The sequence below is a fragment of the Cordyceps javanica genome, chromosome 2, assembly GCF_051103115.1.
Source record: "Cordyceps javanica chromosome 2, complete sequence".
In the NCBI taxonomy this organism is placed as follows: Eukaryota; Fungi; Ascomycota; class Sordariomycetes; order Hypocreales; family Cordycipitaceae; genus Cordyceps; species Cordyceps javanica.
Window position 1 is genome coordinate 973601 of NC_139296.1, and position 24763 is coordinate 998363.

At 53.8% G+C, this 24763-nt stretch overlaps 8 protein-coding genes across 8 annotated transcripts; 4 read left to right on the forward strand and 4 right to left on the reverse strand.

Moving 5' to 3' along the window:
- Positions 1-1407: 1407 nt before the first annotated feature.
- On the reverse strand, positions 1408-2694 carry V2A60_002797 (acyl-CoA N-acyltransferase; the record flags this gene model as incomplete). Its single annotated transcript, XM_083254142.1, has 1 exon — positions 1408-2694. The coding sequence occupies one exon, from the start codon at positions 2692-2694 to the stop codon at positions 1408-1410; it is 1287 nt and encodes a 428-aa protein (XP_083110268.1).
- A 957-nt stretch (positions 2695-3651) lies between these two features.
- V2A60_002798 (P-loop containing nucleoside triphosphate hydrolase protein) lies at positions 3652-7898 on the forward strand (the record flags this gene model as incomplete). The annotated part of the gene is made up of 2 exons (XM_083254143.1): positions 3652-7177; positions 7246-7898. The coding sequence occupies 2 exons, from the start codon at positions 3652-3654 to the stop codon at positions 7896-7898; spliced, it is 4179 nt and encodes a 1392-aa protein (XP_083110269.1).
- A 1068-nt stretch (positions 7899-8966) lies between these two features.
- On the forward strand, positions 8967-10934 carry V2A60_002799 (major facilitator superfamily domain-containing protein; the record flags this gene model as incomplete). Its single annotated transcript, XM_083254144.1, has 1 exon — positions 8967-10934. The coding sequence occupies one exon, from the start codon at positions 8967-8969 to the stop codon at positions 10932-10934; it is 1968 nt and encodes a 655-aa protein (XP_083110270.1).
- A 457-nt stretch (positions 10935-11391) lies between these two features.
- On the reverse strand, positions 11392-12755 carry V2A60_002800 (Acetamidase/Formamidase; the record flags this gene model as incomplete). Its single annotated transcript, XM_083254145.1, has 3 exons — positions 11392-11579; positions 11635-12594; positions 12665-12755. The coding sequence occupies 3 exons, from the start codon at positions 12753-12755 to the stop codon at positions 11392-11394; spliced, it is 1239 nt and encodes a 412-aa protein (XP_083110271.1).
- A 2567-nt stretch (positions 12756-15322) lies between these two features.
- V2A60_002801 (beta-class carbonic anhydrase) lies at positions 15323-16075 on the reverse strand (the record flags this gene model as incomplete). Its single annotated transcript, XM_083254146.1, has 3 exons — positions 15323-15544; positions 15657-15834; positions 15990-16075. The coding sequence occupies 3 exons, from the start codon at positions 16073-16075 to the stop codon at positions 15323-15325; spliced, it is 486 nt and encodes a 161-aa protein (XP_083110272.1).
- Positions 16076-17597: 1522 nt separating this feature from the next.
- On the forward strand, positions 17598-18882 carry V2A60_002802 (carbon-nitrogen hydrolase family protein; the record flags this gene model as incomplete). The annotated part of the gene is made up of 5 exons (XM_083254147.1): positions 17598-17745; positions 17794-17803; positions 17848-18193; positions 18257-18670; positions 18727-18882. 5 exons carry the CDS (start codon positions 17598-17600, stop codon positions 18880-18882), a joined length of 1074 nt encoding a protein of 357 aa, XP_083110273.1.
- A 1474-nt stretch (positions 18883-20356) lies between these two features.
- On the forward strand, positions 20357-21539 carry V2A60_002803 (uncharacterized protein; the record flags this gene model as incomplete). Its single annotated transcript, XM_083254148.1, has 2 exons — positions 20357-21081; positions 21152-21539. The coding sequence occupies 2 exons, from the start codon at positions 20357-20359 to the stop codon at positions 21537-21539; spliced, it is 1113 nt and encodes a 370-aa protein (XP_083110274.1).
- Positions 21540-22045: 506 nt separating this feature from the next.
- On the reverse strand, positions 22046-23680 carry V2A60_002804 (glycosyltransferase family 4 protein; the record flags this gene model as incomplete). Its single annotated transcript, XM_083254149.1, has 1 exon — positions 22046-23680. The coding sequence occupies one exon, from the start codon at positions 23678-23680 to the stop codon at positions 22046-22048; it is 1635 nt and encodes a 544-aa protein (XP_083110275.1).
- Between the last annotated feature and the right edge of the window lie 1083 nt (positions 23681-24763).

Sequence of the window (24763 nt, forward strand, 5' to 3'; positions counted from 1 at the left end):
GATGTCCGTTGAGATTGTTTCAGATCCCGTATACGGCATAAACTCAAAAGCCAGGTGCGAATCCGAATGCCGTCTATTTGTTTCGGAAGGCAAGACTCGAATGTAACCCCCACGGTTCGAGTCATGGACATAATATGACTCTCCTGGGTTTATAACAAGAAGTTGCGATGCCACCTTTAGAAAAGCTTGAACGATGAACGAATCGTCCAAGTTGGGCTTCAGAGTACTCGTCCAATGAGCAAGCTCTCCGGTCTCCTGGTAAACCGCAGATAAATTATAGGAGCGGGTGTGCAGTGGCCGCAGCCTGGTTGCTGTTGGTTGAGGAGGGTCCATTTCGAGCAGTTCGCGACGTCGTATGTCAATTTTGCCAACCACTTGACGTATACTTGCCGGTTCTGCAGCTCTTTAAAGTGTGTTTCTTTTATTAGGAAGCCTAAGACCCTTTTCGCTACTTGGTTACTTCTCTACCAATTATCAAGGAGCGGCGTCGGCAAGGCCTTAATACAGAGCGTCGTCACTCATATCCACCAACTGTCAAGAGCGGCAAGCAGAAGACAACTCCAGCCTTGAGACAACCGACCCATGTCCATATTCACCAGAGACCTAGAAAACAAGCATTGTGGAACCGGAGAGGTGGCTCTAGTGACAACCTGTTGGGAGCCGCAAGGGAGTGGCTGGGATTAGGCAGGTGTGTGTGTGGAGCGGCAAGCTGAGGGACGGGAACAGGGAAGTATTACTGAGTAGTTAGCTGATGAGATTATCAATCTGCGTTGCCACACAGTGCTTCTGGCTGAATCGCACTGCGGCGTTCGGACCGGAAAGATCAACACGCGCCGTCTTGCGAAAAATCACTAGTCCTGGTCATTCGGTTCTAGTGATGATCCTTCGCGCGGTATCCGACCAACCATCCAAAGCAGGGTTTGTTTTCCCACTTTAATTTTTTCTTCTTCTTGTAAAAGTGTCGGCCTGATTAGAATGCCCGACGTATTTGAGCATCGTATTTTAGATACGAGTCCCCGAACACTTACATTGAGAGTGGGCTATATCACGTTGGCCCACCGCGTGTTTTGATATAGCTCCTCATTACCGATAGCGCGCAATGAACTCTTGATAGAAGTGACTAAATCTGAATTTCCCAAAAAGAAAAAAAAAATTACATAGGCATCTCAGCCTAGCAAGCACCTAATGCTGTCCGATGCAGCTCTCAGCACACACGCCGTAAGCTTGGTTGGAGGGGGGCGCACTTGAAGGGTTTCGGATTCCTGATTGATAGGATCACCACTTTACACTACTGATTCAGGAATGATGGGCCGGATGTATTTTCCAAATTCAAAATCGCGTTCAAAATCAAGATCGTCTAAGTCGCTTTAGCCCCCCTCCCCCAAGCAGAGCCACGGCATGTCTCGGCTAAACAAAGTGTCCCTCCTGAAAAAAGCGATTCCTCTGCAACGCAAATAGGATGGCCGTTTTATGCGGCAGCTCGAAGCGCTTCTTCCTGTCTTGAGGCAAATATTTGCTCTGAATATGAACATGGGCCAGGTCATGTCGAGGCTCTGCCAGAATCTGCTCGGTGCGCGGATCCCGCAAGAAGCAGCAGTGCTTGATCGACGTGGCCACCGCTTGGTAGCGTGCGCCACCGCGAAACCGTTCCTCTCCCTGGATGATGTGGGAGTTTTGGTCGTAGTCGCCAATGGTCACACCGCAGCACGATCCAGAGAAGCACGCTGCATTGTCCTCCTTTGCGTAGCCCAGCTCGGTGTACCCAGCCAGCTCCCCGTCCCAGGTGAAGATGCAGGACATGGTGTGAGGGTCAGCGAGCTGTGCGGCCAGATATGCTCTGTGGTGCTCGTCAGGGCCGCGTTCCTTCCATGCGGCATTGACGCGATCCGAGTTCTGCCAATTCTTGTACGTCTCAAAATGGACTGGGTTGGAGGCGTCAATGTGTATGATCTGGAGCTGCTGCCCCAGTTCGACCACATATCGCGAATAGATGACGGAGCCAGGCTTCGGTTTCGGTGGACGGACAGGATGGACGGTGCAGACGTTGCCTTTGCGAGTGAACCCCATCTGAGTAGCAAAGACACCAAGCGTGCTGTTAAAGCCCGGAAAGCCCGTAACTTCGGGTCGGTCTTGGAGCCAGTGTTGCGCATCTGGAGCTCCAGCTCCCTGCCAAAATGCAGACCTATGCAGCCAATAGATGATGTCGCTTCGGTCGCCTCCTGCCGAGATATTTGGCGAAAATGGTGACACCACAGCTAAGCCCGTGCGTGTCATGTATTCGCCCAATCGCGAGCTCGACAATGATATAGGAATCAAATCGCAGTCTCTGTGGTCGGGGTGTAACCACAGGGCATATACTGCCGCCCAGGCTTGCACAAGCTCATGATTGGAGGTGCTAGGTCTGAATGGCGACGCAGAGTTGACGTTTTTGTCTAGCAACTCTAGGTGTAGCACAAAGCCAACCTCAGCCCTGTCGTCGCTTACCATGGCCGCAGAGACTCGTGTCTGGGTCCCATACGCAGTCCATTGCGCCAGTGTCATTGTTTCAGAGCCGACAGTATACTGAAGTCCGGCATCTTTGTCCGATGAAATCCATACACTGGTGGTGGCGTCTGGCAATCTGAAAGACAGCTTACCAGACCATTGAGGCGACAGCTCTTGGCCAGACTCGGGAGTCATTGGTGTGTCTGCCATTGTAGTTGACAGTAATGGAATAAACTGGGTTTATTGTAATATTGCAGTAATGAATGAGATGAAGTCACTACGAGAGGAAATGGATCGGGATTTATGAAATGGCAGGACGGACAGACAGACAAAGTCAGGGAGGAGCAGCTAAGACAATTTACTTGCCAAATGCAGGCAAATGATCACCTTTCCCGCAGAAGACAAAAGCTGGTTGACACAAGCCCAAGTTGCGTCGTTGACCAACGCCGCTAAGTTCACATCTAAGAAATAGGTACGTAAATCGCCGTTCGCCCTGTCTTGGCCTATGTCTGGAGTACTGCTCATGACGTTCGTATACAAAGTATACTCTGTCGCTGCTCCTACCCACAAATTTGGGTTAAGTATGAAGTATCCGTACGGAGTATAGAGCTATACCTTGCTCGCCAGGCTTCTCACACCCACTCATACCACTGCTTAACTACCGACGTAATATAACTCGTGGAGACAATCCCTACTTAGAAAGCCACGGCGGGACGGTGGGGGCGCGCTGGATCCTGAGATCCCCGTCTTTACGTGCTTTACTTCGTCGCTCACGTACTACTACTACCTTGATCTACCAAGTACGGAGTACATCAATTTTGTTCACTAATATCACCCTTGCAGACAGCGCACTGACGTACAGATGCGGGCCATACGAGGCCCTAGGTAGGGACGGCTCAGAAGAGTAAGTGGACTGTTCATCAGACGGTAACCTAGTACAGCGCGCAAATCTCGCTACGGGTGTGACTGACTGACTGACTGTATGCACCTAACAAGCACGGAATTTCCTGCCTATCTCGTTTCTAACGCTAGGCGCCTTCAACCAGTCGGGCGAAAACAAGTGCTGGTTTTTTTGGTGTAAGTGCAAGATACAACGCCCTATCTTTGCGCGGGAAGCGAGACACTCATACAGACAGACGCAACAGTCAAGAGTCTCTTGCATTCAGGATGCAGGCCAGTGACACCACGTCGTTTCCTCCGCGGAAATGGTATAGACGAGTCCCTTTCGTATCAACGGTTCCGATTGAGAAACGGTTGACGGAGCCTCGCCAAATCACAACCGCAAAAAATGTCGAAGATGGTACCCTTGGAGATGGAAAGGCCGTCTTTCCCGAAACCACGGCCAACTGGTTTTCGATATTGACGTTCGACTGGCTGGGTCAAGTTTTACGCACAGGATATAGCAGACCGCTCCAGGCAGATGATCTATATGACATGCCAGATCATAGGCTAGCAAAGGGCTACGCAAGTCAACTTGAGGACAGATGGCGAGCTAGGCGGGACCAAAACGAGGCAAAGAGCCCGTCAAGGTGGAAGCCGTTCTGGATTCGCCGCGCATCAAACGCAACTGTCTTGGCGCTTGCGCTCAGCGATATATCGTTCCGTTGGTTCTGGTTCGGTGGCCTCTTCAAGCTGTGCGGCGACATGCTGCAGATTTTGTCGCCGCTCCTGATTCGCTTTCTCATCGGCACGCTCTCGGATGATTCGCCGAAAGCGCTGGGAGCCGGATTCGGCTATGCAGTCGGCTTGTTTCTCCTCCTCGTCTGCTCCGTCACGGCCAACGTTCACGGCTTCTACCGCTCGTACACCACGGGCATCTTGTCGCGAGCGGCACTCATGCATGCCATCTACGCGCGCGCCACTACGCGACTGACGGAGAGGGAGCGGCTGCGACGAGAGCTGGGCACCGGAAAACTCATGAGTTTGATGAGCGCCGATGTGACGCGCGTCGACTTTTGCTGTGGGTTTTTCCACGCGACGTGGACAAGCATCGCCCAGATGTTGCTCTGCTTTGCACTGGCGGTGTGGTCCCTCGGCTACAGCGCGCTGCCAGGGTTTGCCCTTCTCGCGCTCCTATATCCCCTGCAGTCGTATATGATGCGCAAGCTATTGCAGCTGCGTCGAGGGAGCATGCCGTACACGGATGCCCGCATTAAAGCGGTGGTGGAAGCTGTGTCCACGATCCGTCTCGTCAAAACCAACGCTTATGAGGAGAGTATCCTCACCAAAATTGACAAGCTGAGGTCCGATGAGGTCATATATATCCGAAAAAGAATGCTTCTTCGAGCGCTCAACGTGGCCGTATCGTACACCGCGCCAACTCTTGCGTCCGTCGTCAGCATCATCACCTACGGGGCCACTCATCAAGGACGCATGGAAGCAAAAGTCGTATTTCCTGCTTTGGCTTACTTCCTACTACTTAGAACGCCACTGCAAGTCTTGCCCACTTCGCTCTCCGCCATCGCAGATGCTCGTGCCTCACTTGAACGCTTGTCCGCCTTTATGGTAGCGAGCGACGATACTTTCCGCCCAGATGCCGTACCAAGCAAAATCTTTGAGGATCGACCCAATGAGAAAGTGTCCGATGATATTGTTGTTCACATTGAAGATGCCGAGTTTGCACATCATGATGATGAAGAACTCTTGATGGACGACGCTGCTGAGAAGTCTACACTCGACGCTTCGTCGGCACGCACTCCTCGTCTTCGCATTGATACGCTCTCTGTCAAGAAAAACCAGCTGGTGTGCATCACAGGGCCGGTAGCGTCAGGAAAAACATTTCTGATCGGCGCGTTGCTGGGGGACAAGCACCGAATTCGGGCGCAGCGGTGTGAACTCAATCTCGGTCATGACCTAGCACAGTCCGCTATTGCATTTGCTCCCCAGACAGCTTGGCTTCTAAGTGAGACTGTCCGAGAAAATATAGTTTTCGGACGCCGTTTCGATTTCGCGAGATATGAGGATGTGCTCACGCGATGCTGTCTCCATGACGATATCAAAAAGTTACCAGACGGTGACATGACGGTGGTTGGTGAGCTCGGCGTATCACTATCGGGTGGTCAGAAGCAACGCATCAGCATTGCCCGCGCTATTTATGGTGATAGCAAGCTGCTTCTCCTCGACGATTGCTTCTCGGCTCTAGATGCTCATATTGGCGCAATGGTCTTTGACATGGTTGTCAACAGGGCGCGCAAGGATAACGAGACGACGATTGTTCTTGTAACCCACTCTGTGTCCTTTACCAGACAAGCAGATCAGATTCTTCATATCGAGAATGGATGCATTGTTGAACGTGGCACTTATGCCCAGCTCTTAAGTCATAACGGCCTTTTTACCAAATTTGTGCAGTCCTCGCTGACTCACAGGTTAGCGCACGACGCTGATGCGGAGCACAAGGAAACTGCAGAGGAGTTGGCATCGGGCTCTGTTGGAAAACAAGAAACGGAAGACGATGTGAAGCCAGATCAAGTCAAAGTCGAAGAGAAGCTATGTGCAGAGAACAAACCTCGCGGCAAGGAAGTCATGCAGAAAGAAGAACGACTCGTCGGTTCCGTCAGTGGCAAGACATATCTCCGTTATATCCTACTTGGAAACGCCGCCTTGACGGTACCGCTATTTGTTATGTCTATCCTGATATACCAGGGAACAGCGGTTGTCTCGCCCCTATGGCTAAGCTGGTGGCAAACTAGGAGATACACGTCGTTGTCTGAAGGTGTGTATATGGGCGGGTTCGCAGCCTTCGGAATCGGACAGTCGCTTGGCTTATTTTGTATGAGCGCAGCATTTGCATTTTTCTGCTTTTTCTGCTCCAACAAGCTGCACCATGTTGCCATGTCCCGACTGCTGCACGCACCCATGTCCTTTTTCGATACCTCACCGCATGGTCGCATCACGCACCGGTTCAGCAAGGATGTTGATGCCGTCGACAACGTTGTTGGCGAGACCCTGCGTCTCTTCATATCGACCACATCACAAGTCATCGGCACCATCACTGTTGTGGCGATTGTTCTCCCGCCGTTTCTCGCCGTGGCCGCGCTACTCTTGCTCATCTACATCTGGACAGGCATGTACTATCGCCCGTCGTCGCGCGAGCTCCGGCGCCTCAACAACCTGCTTCGAAGCCGCATTTACGAGCACTTTGGCGAATCGCTGTCTGGGCTGCCAACGCTCAAGGCATTTGGCATGCTACCACGCTTTCTAGAGGACAATGCGCGGCGGATCGACACGGAGAACACGGCCTACTGGCTCTCTGTGGCGTGTCAACGCTGGCTGAACCTGCGCCTTGATCTTGCCGGATCTGTGCTCGTTCTAGGAGCTGGGCTGCTGGTAGTCGGCCTGCGGGACAAGATTGGCGCATCGGCAGGAGGTTTAGTCTTGACCTATGTTGTGACGGCTCAGCAAGTCTTTGGAAATATGATCCGGCAGAGTGCCGAGATTGAGAACAACATGAACTCGGTCGAGCGGCTCCTTCACTATGCATACAACATTGAGCAAGAGCCTGCATACCATGTTGCCGACCAGGACAAGGCACTCGAATCCCGTCAATGGCCGAATGAGGGACGTGTGCAGCTTCAGTCGGTCACGCTCAGTCACCGGGATGGTCTTCGTCCAGCTATTAGGGATGTGACGCTGGATATTGAACCGGGTGAGAAGATTGGCGTGGTCGGGCGCACCGGCGCGGGCAAGTCTACCTGTACGTATACTGTATCTATACGCAACACTTACTGAAACTTGGACCTTACTAACTATGTTACGCTTCAGTGCTCTCGGCACTCCTAAGGATTCGTGAGCCTTCAAGCGGCAAGGTCCTCATTGATGGGGTTGACATTGGCACTCTTGGCCTGCAGTTTCTACGCTCCCGTCTGTCAGTCATCAGTCAAGATGCCGTTCTCTTGGCCGGCTCCATTCGCTCGAATCTCGATCCTTTTGAGCAACATGATGATAAATGGCTGAACGACTGCCTAGAAATGGTGGGATTGGGCGAGGGCGTACCTCAGAAAATTGACAGCCACGACGAGGACGATGACAGCAACAAATCCGAAAACGGCCGACGGACTCTGACTCTAGCCTCGCATGTTACGCAGGGCGGTTCCAACATTTCACAGGGCCAGCGGGCCCTCATCTCCATTGCGCGCGCGTTGGTGCGACGATCCAAGATTGTCATTTTTGACGAGGCCACCGCGTCAATTGATGTCGAGGCGGACGCAAAGCTCCAAGCCATGTTGTGCCGGGTCCTGGTCGACGCCACGGTGATTACCATAGCGCACAGGCTGGATACAATCATCTCGTCTGTGAACAGGGTCATCGTCATGGATAGTGGAACGGTAGCCGAGTTTGATACGGTGTCTGCGCTCCTGGCTCAGCCAGACAGTCTCTTCAGGGCGTTGTGCGATGCCGCCAAAATTACGGTTTAGAAAGTTTTCCTTCCTGTTTCGAGTGGAGGTGCTTTTTTTTTTTCGGAAAGAGTAAAAAACATGGATAGAGCGAACAGGTTTCAAGCATTTTCTAGGTATGCGATCTGCATGATGTGACTCAATTCATCCAGAGTTGGAAAGTTTTGCCGTATACAGACTATACTTGCCTCATGTAATGCACAAGCAAGCATGTCATCGAGCAAGGAATTGAAGGATGCACTTGGCGCGGCAGCCGCTGCAAAATATATGCCAAGGAATAGTTCTACGCGACGAGCGCCCCCCCAGCAAAAGTATAAGCTTATTGCCGAGCGGGCCAGGAATCTGTTCTCCACACTACCATACAAGGGTTTACTCTATGAGGGATATACCCAACAGGAACCTTCTCATGGAAATACTAAGTAGGGGCAGTAATGGCCGTGGGCTGCCAAGGGGGTGTGGATGAGGATGGGGCGGCGCGGGCTGGCGGTGGCTGTTTCTCCGCCATTCGCCTCCGTATTGTTTAATCCGATGTTTGGGTAGCATTTATCAATCAGTCCACTATATACGCCTGCCTCCACACAGTGCGACGCTCTTCAGAATTAAATCCCCCCGGTAGGCCAAGTCTGGCGAGCGGAGATCCCTCAGCCGGGTTGCTCTGGTCTTCTACCTGCGAGCCGGCTCACATGATGCCCCCCGTTCCTTTTATGATGGCGAAATAGGGGTTTTCTCATTTTGAACTCCGGCCAAGTTCCGTTCCTGGCTATTGATTCCTTTCGTGTAATCTGTACTGGAGGAACATTGAAGGAAGCGACGGGAGAAGCTTGCCTCGTTTCCACCAGCTGAAGGGCCTTTTTCGAGCAAGGGTCTTCCCATCACAAGGCTGCGCCGTTTTTTTTTTTCTTCTTTTTCCGACCAGGGTCTATACGAAGTTCTTGCTCTGGCGACTCTGGGAATTACAAAGCTGCGCAGTTGCCACACATTGTCTTGCGTGGTTTGGAAGGGAAAAGGGCATGCGCATTCAGCTGTTTTCGCTGCCTCGTCTTCCGAATTCAGAAACAAGCAAAGCTTTCAAGGCAAAGACTCGCAGATATGTCGAGTTCGCGAGAGCAGCCGGCGCATCAGTCTGGCGCCGTGGAGAGCCACGCTGTTCCAGGCACCTCAAGCTCGACCGGCAAAAACGCCGTGGGCCTTCGCATTGACGATGAAGAAGCACCATCCAAACCTACAGACGAAGACGATGGTCGTCACGTCGAAGCCGGTGTCAGCAGAGTCGAAGCCTTCAACAAGGTTCTGTACGAGTCGGGCCGGGCCGGCCAGATCCTTCTCTGGCTGCTGGGAATCTCCATCGGCCTGACCATGTTCGCGTACGCATTGGACCTGGGAATCACCACGACCGTCTTCAACACCATGGCCAGCTCGACCTTTGGCCAGCACTCGCAGCTTGGCGCCGTCGCGACCGCCAGTCAGATCATCCGCGCCATCAGCAAGCCCTTCATCGGCAAGCTCTCCGACATCACCTCCCGACCTACCACGTACGTGGTCATCCTCGCCTTCTACGCCCTCGGCTTCATCGTCGCCGCCACCTCCAGCACATTTGCTGCCTACACCGTCGGCATCTGCTTCACATCAATTGGCAAATCAGGCCTCGATCTGCTGAGCGACATCATTGTCGGTGATTTGACGCCGCTTGAGTGGCGTGGTTTCTTCGGCGCCGCGACGTCTCTGCCCTTTGTCGTGACTGTCCCCATCAATGGCTTCATCGGTGAGGCCTTTGTCGACAAGTGGCGCTGGGGATTGGGCATGTTCGCGATCCTCATTCCAGTGCTGCTCACACCCGCGATTGTGACGCTGTACGTGATGCAGCGTCGCGGCGAAAAGCTGGGAATGGTTACCATGGCAGCATCAAAGCGCATCCGCACTGGTACTGCCGGCGAGGCTGAGCTGTACGGTACGAGTGGCCGATTGTCGCACTGGTTCCATCTTTTGCGCGGCGGACTCATTGATATCGATATCCTTGGTCTCATTATCCTCGGCGTGGCGTTCTCTCTTATCCTTCTACCCTTTTCAATCGCCAAGAGCACTGCCGGCGGCTGGGGCAGCGCACGCATCATTGCGATGCTCGTCGTGGGCTGCCTTCTGCTCATCGTCTTTGGTCTATACGAAAAGTTCATGTCACCAAAGCCCGTCATGAGCCAGCGCATCATGAACAACCGGACATTTGCTGCGTCTGTGGTCATCTTTACTTTCAATCAAATGGCGTCCTCCGTCCGAAACACATACTTGTCGTCGTATATTTACATCACCAAAGAGTGGACGGAGTACCAGTGGATCATCTTTCTCGGCATCACAACCATCGGGCTCAGCTTGCTAGGCCCATTCGTCGGCCTCATTCAACGTCGCACCCACCGCTACAAATCAATGATGGTGTTTGGTGCTGTGGCGAGGATGACAGGCTACGGGCTGCTGCTTGATAAGAACGGAGATATGACGCAGGACACTGCACGTCTCGTCATCGCTCAGCTCGTATACTGTCTCGGCTCCTTCAATGTCGTTGGTGCTCGCGTGGGCAGTCAAGCTTCTGTACCGCACGAGGACATGGCCTCGATGATTTCGTTGCTGACGCTGTGGTCGACGCTCGGCTCGTCCATGGGAAGTGCGGTGTCGTCTGCCATCTGGACCAACGAGATGCTGGACCGCATGCAACACGAGCTTCCCAACGTCAACAAAAAGACAATTACGAAAATATACAGCAGCATCAAGAAGCTCCGAACGGACTATGCATTCGACGATCCCATCCGGCAGGGCTCCATCCGCGCGTATGCCTATGTCAACGGGCACATCTCGATCACTGCGGTCGTCCTCGCCGCGCTGCCTCTCTTTGCCAGCTTCTTCATGCCCGACTTTTACTTGGGTAAACAGCAGAACGCTGTCACAAATACTGGGCTCAATGGTGAGAGAGTTGACGTGCCTGAGCAGGAGACTGAGCCTGTTGTTACGAATGACGGCGGCAAGGTGCCCTTCTATCGCCGATGGTTAGTGGCCTACCGCAAAGCCTAGACGCAAATCGCGGAAGAAATACGTAGTTGAAAGTTTTCCTTGACCAATCTTCCCAACCCGACTTACGTTTCTATGAGGGAATGCATTCTTGGATCATCAATCGCCTTGCAGCAGCTACCCTATAGATTCACTGTTGATCAGATTAAGCCTATGACACATATGCTGCAGTATCTTACGGTATATAGTAGCTATTGACTCAATGTTGATCGTATTGCCAGAATAGTGACCCATGTGCACACGAATTGTCTGCCGCTGCTCTTTGCTACTACTTGTTGACATTCAGCCAAAGCCACGAGATTCGAGGCGCGTCACCCTTGTACGAATACAAATTGAAAGCGCAAAGATTTACGACATGATCAATTCAATAATTATCGCGAAAACTAAGAAGCCAATTCGCAAACGCTCTCAACCCCCATACTCCACGCCAACCTAGATGAACAATCTGCTCGTAAGACCTCTAGCTGGTATAAGCGCATGTGCCCATATCCCGCTTGACAGGCTCAGCCTCGATAGAAATATCAAAGTCAAAAATATCCATAGGGATGCCAAGAGTCGTGCAGACATTAGGTTTATCCACAATCCCAGCGATTGAGCCACGCACAGGGGCACAGGATAACAATAGATAAATCTGCTCGCCCGAGTACCCTACAGATCAAGTTAGCTAGCCGTCTCATGACCGGGCAAAAAAGTCGCGACTCACCAAACTGTTTAAGGTATTCAATGGCCCGAAGGCAAGCCTGCCGATAGGCGACCGTAGCGTCCAGGTAGTGCTGCTTGCCGTCTTCATCAACAGAGAATCCCTCAAAGGTGAGGTAACGCGAGGGCCCGTAGTGAGGCTGCACCTCGCCGGGAAGAAAGACGGGATGCGGGACAGCTCGCGACTTCATGCCATTCTTGATGAGATCAAACTTGATTGTGATGATGCCCGCCATCTCGATGGCGCCGCAGAAGCTGATTTCTCCGTCACCCTGGCTAAAGTGCAAATCGCCGACGGAAAACTTGGCGCCCGGGACGTGGACGGGCAGGTACGTCTTGGAGCCGCGCGAAATGTTGCAAATGTCGACATTGCCACCGTGCTCCGGCCGTCCAGGCACGGTGCGGGCGCCCTCCTTGCCGATGCGGGCCTTGAGCTCACCGGTGGCGGTCGTCGCATGGGCGTTGGTGTCCTGGGGCAGGTGGGCGAGGGTCTTGCCGGGATGCGACGTGGCGCCGGCCTCGACGAGGCCGCCCTCGCGCTTGTTCCACTCGGCGAGAATTTCCGGCGACGGGGCGCAGCCGAGGATACCGGGATGGATCAGGCCGGGGAAGCGCACGCCCGGTATGTGGCGGCTGGAGCAGTAGATGCCGTCAAAGTCCCAGATGGCCTTGGCGGCCTTGGGGTAGTGGTCCTCGAGGAAGCCGCCGCCGTTGCTGCGGTCAAAGACGCCGGTGAAGCCCCAGGGGGAGTGGTCAAAGGGCTGGATGTCGCTGATGTGGACGACGAGCAGGTCGCCAGGCTCGGCGCCCTTGACGTCGAACGGCCCAGTCAGGTAATGGCACTTGGACAGTTCCGCATCACGCACGTCATTGGCGCTATCGTTGTTGCCGATCTGGCCGCCGGTCCAGTCGAGGCATTCAATCTTGACAGTCTCGCCAGGCTCGACTGTGCCAATGCTAGGAACTGTAGGAAGTTGAACGTGTAAGCTTGAGATGATCCGGAGACGCTCACGAAAGCAGCAACAACGACTAACCATCTGGGTGCCAGCGGTTGTGCAGATAGGGCTGCTGATCAGCAGGCACGTCAAAGGAGACGGATTGGGCAGTACGAATCTTGCCAGGCATATTGGACAGATTTTATTCTTCTTCTTCTTGGTACAAGTATCGTTATCAGAATTTTGGCTTTTGGTATTGATGATGAAATGGTAAAGCTACAGACTTTTTTGAGTTCAGCAAGCTGAGCGCCGAGCCGAATTATATAGGAATGCGCCTCGTGCGGGGAAGGTAGTATAGTATAGCCATCGAACGACGGACAATATTCAACACGTTCTCTTACCCCGCATGTCTAGAGGGTCGAGACCTGCATCGTCGATAATAGTAAATGATTGACACTCGGCATTCGGAGTTGTATTGGCTGCTGAATCGAGGGCGTCTTGGCATTTTACGAGGTTGCGATAAGAGGCTGTTGTGAAATGATATCAGTCGCCTAGGGATCAGCATAGTCTCCGCACATGAGATTGTAGTCATGTGCCGTTATCTTGAGCAGGAGATATGCATAACCTGAGCGTCTATTCGCACTTGAAGCTGCCATTTCTCCAACATTGTTGAGCAACGCCTGGGTCGGCCAAGTCTTGGACCGGCCATGTTTTGTTGTTAGTGGCCGTTGCTTGGTGTCAAGAGCGCAGCGCGGGGAACCTTGTCTGCCACCCAATGCAACCGCAAATCAGCTTTGACTATCGAGAAGCTAGTCTCCTAAGCTCGGACAAGAGGAAATAAAAAAGGCGACCGCCGATCAGCCAATCACCATTTTTATTCTCCGACGTCAAGACAGGACGGACGAAAAAGAGACCCGTCGATCGACCAGTAGGTCTGCCCTCGCATGACTCGGACAAGAGCGAAACGGGGGAGAACGCGGCCGTGAATCAGCCCCGTCTTGCCAAGGGACAGATGCTTTGATGTCTCTCCAAACCTTTAAACTCGGGCGAGAGGAAGGAATAAAAAAAACCCGACCGTCCAATGTTGGTGGGTGGCGTCGGGCTGAGGGAGATGGCAAATGGGGTGTACTCCTTGAGCAGTTCGTAATCGTCTCCTTCTATGTACATACTCCGTGGTTACAGATTACTTTGACCAAGCAAGGGTAGAGTGTGACCTGAGACGATATTGGAACATCCTGCTCCAAATGAATGCTCGCCATGGGTGGAGCTCTCTGGCCGGTCTTGACATGGATCATGGCGACCAGTACTGAGTAAAGTCTGGAAAAAAGGGCCATTTGCAGCGAATCGCTGGCATTCATGGATTTGCAGCAGATACCTGTTGTTTCTACTTCACGTTACGAATTCGGGAGCACCATCGCGTGCCAAGGTAACGATGCAGTCAGCAAGGCATTATGATATTACATCATGAAAATGGCCAGCAAAACTTGAGATAACAAATCTACCTGGGTGGATCTCAATGTTTCAAGCTGCTGCACTTGCTCATGCGGTGTGCGTCTCCTCCACAGTTATTGAGACAGCGAGCGGCGTGGCCAAAATCCCAGCCGGGCATAGGGCAAGAAACGTTAACTAGCGTGTACAAAGTCGTTAGAAGAGGTGCACGATACCATATAGAAGGTTGCCACATTCTCTCTACGCATTCTTAAGGTGGACATTGTCGAGTTGTTACTTGGTACGTTGAAAACAAAGTGACTCTGTTTATCTGGCCACCGAGGATGTCAGGATAGTTTCGTATGGGCAAATGACTTGACCATTCATGTAAAAAAAATTCGGCGATATGCATTCGTGTCCGTGATGCGATTTTCACATTTCAACATCAGGAACGATGAGTACAGCAGCGCCATCATCAGCGCGATAGCCGTCATGGTAATCGAAGCGGAGGAGGGAGGCGGTTGGTGCAGCCCGATGAAATGCACGCCGAAAGAGTCGGCCAATAACCAAAAAGGCGCCAATGCTAGCGGTTTACACCGCACACCAGCCACGCAAAGAAGACATTCACCGAGTGATTGACGCAGACCGAGAGTGCCGGTCCGCCGCAGGCACCGGCGGTTTGGGTTCCGGGGCGGACACACGGTGCAGCCCGGCGCGAAAGGAAAGAGGGGGGCGCGCCGCTGTGGGATGGCGCGCAGCAGCGTGGTATTTTTCGACGCCAGAACCAGCATGCACAAAGGGATTCGGCAATTTCGTGTACTGGCTACAGGGGCAAGAGGCAGTCGAACCCCCGTGGTGGTGGTGGGTGAGTGACGCACGTCACTAGACGCGAGAACGCCCAGTTTCGGCCAAAGATGAGGAGGGTTGGGCTGGCCATTCAGGAGTGGGTTGTGCAGTGGCCGGAGGAGATGGGGCGCAACTGTCGAGGGTCTATCGCTCTATTATCAGAAGATCTCATTAATGGGAATGCGGCTTAGCCTCAGCCCCATGAACTGGTCGGAGGAGATGGGGCGCAGCTGTCGAGGACTATCGCTTTATTGTCAGAGGATCTAACTGAGAATGCGGCTACAAGCCTCAGCCTATAAAATGGCTAGATTCACAGCAGGTACTGTTTGTACGGAAAGGCAAAAGGTCTTGGCTGCAACACACGTGCATGCCCTCTGCTTTGGTATTTCTAACGAGTTGAGTGATTATCTTTCTCCTATTGTACGTGCCCCATCTCCCAGTTCTAGTTTCCAATGATGCCTCATTACTTTATGGGAGTTTCTATTACACCTTGTGTATCGCGCCCGTCTTGACGTCGTAGATGTAGCTCGTAATGGGAACATCTAGCACAAGCTCTGATTTCTGCAGCAGCGCCTTATCATCGGCCAAGCTCTGATGCAAGTCCCGAATCGGCAGAAACGAGAAATGTTCCGCGCTTTCATCAAGCTCCGTCCGGATCTTGCTGCGCAGCGCCTCGTCACTAAATGTCATCATGCCGCAGTCCGTCTACCGATCCATCAGTTCATAATTCCACCCATTTTTTTTAAAGAGAGAGAGCTTGCAGCACCACGTCCCTCCATCGAGCAAAGCGAGTGAGTGACAGGGGGAAAAAACGTACGTGATGGATAAGGACGATCTCGCGCGTGCCAAGGAGCTGCTGGGATATGATGATGGAACGGAGGGAGTCGGCGGCGCGCCCGCCGCCATTGCGGATGACGTGCGCGTCACCTTCAGACAGGCCGAGTGCGCGGGCGGGATCGATGCGTGCATCCATACAAGTGAGGATGAGTACCTTGCTGTATTTTTTTTTTTTTTCGTTTTAGCTGTTTGCTCCCTGTTCTTTTACATTCCAAGCTTTGGAAAGACTGGTATAGGGTAGCTTCTTCGACGAATCGCTCACCACGACAGCAACTCGCCTCGGCATTACCATATCGGGCAAGTAGACACGTACCGGCCCGGGGGCATGGGAAGATCGGCTTTGGTGAACTGTGCGGCGTACTGCTGGTTCGCCGCTTCAAAATCGGCGGTGACAGACATGTTGCTTGATGTCGATTTGGAGTGGGCGCTTTCTTGATGTGGTATGAAGAGTATTCCAGAATGAAATTACAAGCATACAAGTATCAGCCAGTCAATCAAATATATATCAATTTTCTCACAAAATGTTTGTCCAGTGTCATCAACATCTTTCCGGCAAAAAGCGGCCAATTCGGGGCAGTGTCACCGGGCCGTAATGTTCGAGAACTCACACTGTGACGGGATCGTTCGGATCGTCGTGGTCCGCAATGGTGTCATTTGCAGCGTACCCATCAAGATCCGCTGCTGCAATTCTCTCCCGCCAGGCATGTCCGCTGTTGCATTGCAACCTTTGCTCATCACGCTACTGCCATCCGCTTCAAGAAGCCTCTACATCCCGAAATCTTCGAGTACAAAGAGACTAGAAACTCTGAACGGAGCCAGTTTTTCCTGAATTTGGGTATGGCGTGGAGCATATCATGACTCGCCGGACTTATCACGGGCACAAACACGGGTCGCCAAGGCCCAGGGATCGGTCTAGCACGGCAGATTAATCAGCGAACGCCATAAGACTGCTTTATAATCTATCATCATGCGATCGAATAGAATTTTTAAAAGTGTTGTATCTATTATTGACTTGGAATTAGGGGACGGAGTTCACAGTCTTTGCCTAGGCCACAAGTTCCTCTTACACCTTATACGTAAAAGATGAATTTTTATCTCACTGGGCTTTTTTGCAATTTCCGCAGGAAACCGACTGCGGACTGGGAGGAGATCGCATGGATAACAGCTTCTATAGACAAAATCTCACATCTTCTGTGGCGCGCTCGGCACTCAATCACTCATCAAGTCTGACGAGAAGAAGCCGCATCGCATCGCATAGGCGTTGACAGACGAACAAAAAAAATCTGGGAGGTGGGCAAACTATCAAATTTGCTATCAATTGTAGTTTACACTGCCACGCATATGTTTGCGGATATTAGCCCCTTTTCGGACTCTGGCTCAGGCTCCAGAGCTATGATGAGGATTTGCACACCGTGACCTTGGCTTGAGCTTTTCAACATCCTCGTGACACTCTTGCACATGAAGGGTTGTTTTTACCACCTGGCCATGGCTGCATGGGCTCTGTAGAGACGGCAAGGCTATTGATGGCATCTAAATGACAATCATGGTCCCTGTTGCGTTTTTTCTCTGCAGTATACATTCATGGCGTGATTCCACCCACGTCGGCCCCGACTTCCATGTGGGCCAAAAGTCGGTATACCGTGAGCCAGCGAGAAGCTTTGGTGCGTAATATGTCGGATACCGCCAGCTCCCGTTGGTGATTGAACGTCGGCTTCCGGTCTTTCCGTGATGTTGAGGTCCTTCAACAACATTCGCAACCTATGATGTGCTCGGTTGTTGGGATTCGCCTTGCCCGGGTTAGCCGGGTAATGTGTATAAAGATGACGGTTTGAACGTTGATCAACCCTTTTCAGATATCTCATTTACAGCATCTTTTCAGTCGCGATACTAAATTCTAATCTGCATTGAATCTACATCTATCATGCCTGCAGTCACTCGACAATACAAGGCAGCTGCGGTGCAAGCCGAGCCTGGCTGGTTTGACCTTGAAAAGTCCGTTCAGAAAACAATAGGCTTTATCCAAGAGGCTGGAGAGAAGGGGTGCAAGCTCATTGCATTTCCTGAGCTTTGTGAGTGTTGATTAGATGCAAAATGAAAATAAGTCTAATACGATGTAGGGATTCCAGGGTCAGTACAATATCTGCAGACGTCTACACTACTGACACAGTCAGATACCCCTATTTTCAATGGCGCGTAAACTATCAGGACTCCTTGCCGCTTCTCAAGGACTACCATCAGAACAGCCTGCAACCGGACTCGAAGGAGATGCAGCGAATTCGCGCTGCTGCGAAAAGCGCTCAGATCTATGTATCCTTGAGCTACTCGGAGCTCGAAGGCCACACGCTATATATCGCGCAGATTCTCATCGACCCGACCGGCACTATCATTAATCACCGCCGCAAGATCAAGCCCACGCACGTGGAGAAGCTAATGTTCGGGGAAGGCACGGGCGATTCGCTGAACACCGTGGTTGAGACGGAGATTGGCAGGCTTGGCCATCTGAACTGCTGGGAAAGCGTACGTTGCCCTCTCTGTTGGTTCGAGATGCCGACTGTTCGAGATGCTGACCGACTTGAACAGATGAACCCATTCCTCAAGGCCCTTGGCTGCGCCCAGCATGAAGATATTCATGTGGCAGCATGGCCCGTCTCCCCCCCTGCCTCGTCCCTCAAGTATCCTGACCCCTACCTCAACACATCAGAGGTTATATCGGAGCTGGTGACTCCTGCCTACGCCTACGAGACGGGCACATGGACATTGGCGCCGACACACGTTGTCACGCGCGAGGGTGCCCGGTTAAACCTACCGAAGCGTCTGCAAAATGACGAAAGAGCTGTCGATGCGGAATTTGAAGTGATCGGCAATGGCTTCACTCGGATCTACCGCCCTGACGGGTCTCGAGCAGTAGAAGACCCACCAAAGACATTTCAAGGTCTTGTTGTGGCCGAGATTGACCTGGACGAAAACCTGCTTACGAAGCATCTGGCCGATTTTGTATGTTGCTTTATAAATGAGAATTTGGTAAATATGTACTAACTGGCATTGAATAGGGAGGGCACTACATGCGCCCAGATTTGATTCGGTTGCTTGTCGATAAGTCGCCAAAGACACTCATCGTCGACGCTGATACCATAGAAGCCAAGTCTCATACCAGCACGTTGGAGAGACTTGGCCTTGCTAAACCGCTCCCTGGATACGAGGCGTAGTTTGTTTCTTGACTCAATCACTTGAGAGGACAATCCCAACTCAATCATGCATCTCTAGTTTACGTGGGTAGATGAATTCATCGATGTAGTGGAAGCTTCGTATGCCAAGATATTCAAACGTCTGTGTTTGCGTCGCTGCAAGTTCCCGGCCCTTGACAGAGTCATGGGGTCATCGGCCTCGAACTTGATCGGTAACGGCTTACTATTAGAGCTTTCCTCTCGAGCCCGCGATCTAGTCTCTACGAGCAAATGCAGCGACCGTGCCGCAAACTGCGAACTGAGTCCTCCTACTCTTTCCCTTGCACCATGTATGGGCGCCAAAAAATGGTCATGTTAAAAGGTGGTGGAGCTGCTTCAAAGGGAAAGGGGTCGATATTCTGGCTGCGAATAATCACAGATGGACACCAGTCCATGTGCAAGTTTGAGGGTGTGCATCCCTTTAGCCTCTTATAAGTTATAGTAGCCCGATGATAAGGGCCCGACTGCGGAAAACACCGAAGGGCAAGTAGATTACGACCACGGAAATGTGGTAGATGGGGGCGATGGGTGAGAGGACCACATTGGACGGCGCCAAGAAGAATAAAATAATGCCGATGACCCTTCTTTTTCTGCAAAAGAAGGAAGCAAGATAAGTAACTAGTGGACGCTGCCGTTGACAATAGGGCAACGGCGGCATCCACTTGGTTGTCGCACCATGAAACCGGCCCAGCGTCACGACTCCGTCTCCAATCGGCCCCTAGCAGTTTTATCGCAAACCGGCTTGCCGCAACTGCGCCTCCCTCTCACACATTCCCGTGACAAATGCCCAGAGGGATCCAGCCTTTCCCGCCGGGCAAAAAGGAAATTTGCAGAGCCAAGAATCGACCCATGGCTCATCTCGCGGCATAGTACTCCGTACCCCCGCCGAGAGGGCGAGAGAGAGAGAGAGGGCTGGGCTGGGCTGGGTTTTGCTCAATCCCACCGGCACACGGCGGTTACAGCCACACCGACCTTGTCTCATCATCGGACTTGTTGATTTGCAGGGCCCTACGGTTGTAGCAGGATGACGGTAATCCCAATCCTCTAACTATCGAGGAGAGGAAACGAAACTGGTATCAGGCCGGTGTGGCCTGACCGGCGCCTGCGCGTCTTTCTTGTTTCTGGTCTCAATCGCTCTCGCTTTCTGCTCTGCATACCTTTTTTTGTTTTTGGTTTTGTTTTCTTACATCCAAGTAGTCTTTCTTTTAATTCAGTGCAACCGATCGCCCGTTTAATTCTTCTCTTTCTTTATTCCCGGGACGAGCTGCTGCGCGGTTCCTCAGCCTGTCAGTCATTTGATCTATCCCTTCGTAATATTACCTACCGATGAATACGGCGAGCGGGTACTCGCCATCGAACAACTGTTAATTAAACGGATTCGGGGCCAGCCTTCTCTCGACGAGAAAAGCCCTTGCTAAACCGCCCCCTTTTTTCCCATCTTTGCTTTGGAAGACGGATGCTCGCCGCCGACAGCTTCGTCAACTCAACCATGATGGTCCGCGTCTCGCTCGTGGCCGGCGCCCTCCTGGCGCGCACCGCGTCCGCGGGCCTCGCCATCGCCGACACGATCCTCGTCCGCGCCGAGGATGTCCTCTCGACGCCGTACGTGTCCCTCGTCGCCGCCGCCGAGCACCAGGCTGCCGCTGCCGCCGCCGCCGCCTCCTCCCAGGCCCTCGTGCGCCGCCAGCAACAGCAGAACCAGCCCGGCGGCGACAACAACAACGCCACCCGGCCGCCCGACGGCATCCAGCTGCAGCCCGACGGCAGCCTCAACCTCACCGCCTGGAACCAGGAGACCAACAACGCCTGCGTCGACGCCCTGCGCTCCATCCAGCGCGCCAGCAACCCCTCGGGCAACTGCATCTGCTACAACCTGCCCTCGCTCGACGCCAAGTCGGGCGTCTTCGAGGCCGAGATGCGCCTGTACAAGGTCTCGGAGCCCCGCGGCAGCTGGACCGGCATCAAGCCGTCCGACATCAACGTCAGCGTCTCGTACACCGGCGCCAGCGCCAGCCCGGTCAAGCCCGAGACCCTGTCGGCCAAGGGCATGAAGGGCGCCATGTCGTCCGTGATTCGACGCTTGGGCCTGCAGGCCCGCGAGGACCACAACCCGGAGCTGCTGCAAGTATACATGCTCGTGGGCCAAATTGACAAGAAGGAAATGTCGGACCAAATGTCCATGTACGTTTGTGTGCAAGTCACGCTCGACATATGTACTCTTTGACGCTAACGAAAGATGTCCTTGTTATAGGTCCGCCCTGCAAAGCCTCATCATGCCGACACTCACCCTCGCGGCCACCAACACCAGCGGCGTCCGCGTCGCCACCAATGTCAGCCTCAACGAAGCCACCTTCCTCAACGGCGTCTTTTCGCGCGAGGTTGTCCAGTCCGACTTTTCCGCCGCCCAGGCTGCCGTGGATGACGCCCTCGCCGCCCTGCACAACGGCACCGCCGCCTTTGTCCTGCCTGGCGTCCAGCTCATGATCTTCCCCGTCGGTCTCATCATCACCTCAATCTGGCTGGCCCTCGGCTTGGCCGCGTACGGCATGGGTACTTTTGAGCGTATCCAGCACGCCGAGAACTACAGGACACGCAAGGGTCTCGATGCCAGCCGCCTCCGCGGAGGAAAGACATTCTGAGTCGATTAGGGCAGCCTCAAACTTACATGTGTAAACAAGCATGTTGTCTCATCGCGGCTCTTTTTTTTTTTCACCTCCGTTGTCGGCATTTTCTTTGCAAGCGTCAGATTTATACATTCATTATAGCCGTAGCCAGGCACGTTTCAATAGAACATTATTTGTCAACTATCCAATCTGGGTATAACTAAAAGCGAGCATTACTCTAGGAAAGACAACGCCAAGCAATCATCTCAGCGTCAATGCGGAGCCGTCTCAAACTAAGTCTAATTTGCAATCCATACTACAAAAGAGAGATGTAAAAAGAAGAAGAAGAAAATGCAAGGACATAAATGACGAGACAACTGCGAAACCAGAGTATGCAGTTGATTCCGTTCTCAAGTAGCACCGCGCTGAATTCATCACACAAATGACAGAAGCAACCTCATGGAATCATCCCATTCGCCGACTTGATTTGAAAAAAAAAACAAGGCTAGAAAAAGAAGAAGAAAGGGGAAAAGGACTAAGAATCATGCAGAGACGCTCAAGCGGCGCTCGCCTCTCAGGCGGTTCTTGGCCCACATGATGGACTCGATAAACATCATGTAAGCGCCGGTGACGATCCAAAAGGAGATGATGATGCCGAGGCCGCCGACAAGACGAGCGTCGACGATGCGGCTGACAATGGCCTCGCGCGTGGCATTGTTCATCATGAGCCAGCCGTAGAGGGGCACCAGCTGCTGGGCGTCCTGGGAGAGGGTGCGCTCGGCGGCGGCGGGGTCGGCGCGGGCGGCGGCGTCCGCCTCGGCGGCGCGCTCGGCAATGGTGTCGGCCATGCGCCAGGCGACCTTGTTGTTGATCTTGTCCCAGGTGCACTCGCAGGCGGCGGCGCGGGCGGCCTCGCCCATGCGGGCGCGCAGCGCCTTGTCCGCGGCCAGGCGGGCGGCCTTTGCGACGAAGCCGTCGACGTCGTCGGGGCCGACCAGGAAGCCCGTGTCGCCGTGGGCGATGATGTCCGAGGGCCCGCCCTCGTCGCGGGCGACGACGGGGACGCCGCTGGCCATGGACTCGAGGACGACGAGGCCAAACGTCTCGGTGACGGAGCAGTGCAAGAAGACGTCGGCGCTGGCGTAGTAGGCGGCCAGCTCCTCGCCGACCTTGAAGCCGGTAAAGACGACCTTGCCGGCGGCGCGCAGGGGCTCGTCAAACAGCTCGTGCACCTCCTTCTCGACGTCGGGGTTGCGGTTGCCGCCGACAATGACCATCTTGTAGGGCAGGCCGCGGGCGTCCATCTCGCGGGCGGCCCTGGCCAGGAAGTCGAAGCCCTTTTCGCCGGCGATGCGGCAGACGGTGAGGAAGACGACGACCTTGTCGTCGCCGTCGCGGGGGCCCAGAAGTTCGGCGCGGAGGCGGGCGCTGCGCCGGGCCGGGTGGAAGAGGTCGGCGTTGACGCCGCGGGTGAGGAGCTCGAGCTTGTCGGCGGGGACCCGCTGGCGGGCCAGGTAGCGGCGGACGAAGCGCGAGGGGTAGAAGATGGTGCGGACCGAGGCGTGGCGGAAGAGGTAGCTCTGGACGGCGTCAAAGGCGAAGACGGCGGCGTGGCTGAGCGGGGCCGGGAAGAGGATGTCGCAGTAGCCGGCGAGGTCGGTCTGGAAGTTGCAGAGGACGGGGATCTGGCGGGCGCGGGGCTGCTGGCGCAGCTGCAGCATGACCTGGAAGCCGAGGCTGGCGGGCGAGGCGAGGTAGATGAGGTCGGGCAGCGCGTCGGCGCCAAAGGTGCGGGCGTAGAGGGTCGAGTTGCGGACCGGGTAGACGACGGAGAGCTCCGGGTTGAAGGGGAGCGGGTAGCCCGTCAGGCGCACCTCGGGTTGCTGCAATTGCTGCTGCGGCTGCTGCTTGTCGTCATGGAGCGGCGACAGGCTCGGCGACGACGGCGGCGAAAAGGTGTTGTGGTTGGTGTGATTGTGCGGCGCGACGACAGCGACCTGCGCCCCGTGGTTGCGAAGGTGCGTAACCAGCATCAACGTCGTCCGGCTCACGCCGTTGACGGGACCAAAGGACTCGGTGCAGAGCAGGATGCGCTTGCCGCGCAGCTGGCTGGGGAATTGCGCCAGGTCATGCTCGGGGTACCGGCCGGAGGAGGAGGCGGTGGTCATAGAAGCCATTTGCGCACGCGAGAAATAGAGAGAGAGAGAGAGAGAGAGAGCCTTCTTCGAATGGCACAAGAAGGCTGAGAGGATTCCGGACTGGAAAAGATGGTTGGGTACGACGCGCCGCGGTGAGGCTCACAGGCTCTTTCTTGTCACGTCTTGTTGCCGTTGTAGATGGAGTCACGTACGGCCGGATTCAAGACTAGAAATGAGCATTCGATAGAATAGAGAGAAGAAAAAAGTGGCAAAAAGGAAAAAAAAAAGAAAATGGCAAAGGTGTGCAGAGGAGGGGAAAAAGTTGGGATGCAGCTGACGTCAGACAAGATTCTTGTCCCAGATACCTAGTCAGTCCAACACATGACTTTTTAACGAGGATTGATAGTACTTAGTAGGTACATGAAAAACGGACAGCGGCCGGACGGAAAACACAGGACGCGGTGACTGCCTGTACATGAAGGCGTCGGCCGAGGACGAAACCGCCCGGTGCCACCGTCGTCGCCGGCGGCGCGCGCGCGTGGGAGAGGGCAGGATGGCCGCACGTGTGGTCGCGAGACGCGGATGTTGCCCAAAAAAATGGAGGGGAAGAGAAGGGTTTCTAGCTTCTCCGCCGCTTGAAGAAACGCTTCCAAAAAAAGAAGTCATGGCTTGTTGGGGCAAAAAAAAAAAAAGAAATCACCAAATGCAGACAGCGGCTTCCCGTGAGCGGAAGGGGGGGGAGGGGAGGGGGGTATGTACATGGAACAAACAGGTGGGCAAAAAAAAAAAAAATCAGCCTTGTCATGTGCTCTCGTCATGCCTAAATGGATAGACTGTCTTTATGTCTTGTTCGTTTTTTGTAGCAATGGCGAGTGCGAAAATGGCCACGGGCATGGCTGCAGTTTGTCTGACTGGGTGGCTTGAGAGAGGGGTAGGGAGGGAAGGGGGGGGGGAGGGGGACCGCGCTCGGCGGGGGAGGGGTTTGCGGCCCTGCAGCTGATGCAGATGATGGAGGGTGTTTAAATCGGGATATAGCTTGATAAGGGCCCTTCGAGTCGCAGACCGAATTGTGGTGGTGGTGGTTGTTGAACTTGTTGTTGCGATCTGTTGCAGGGCTGCTAT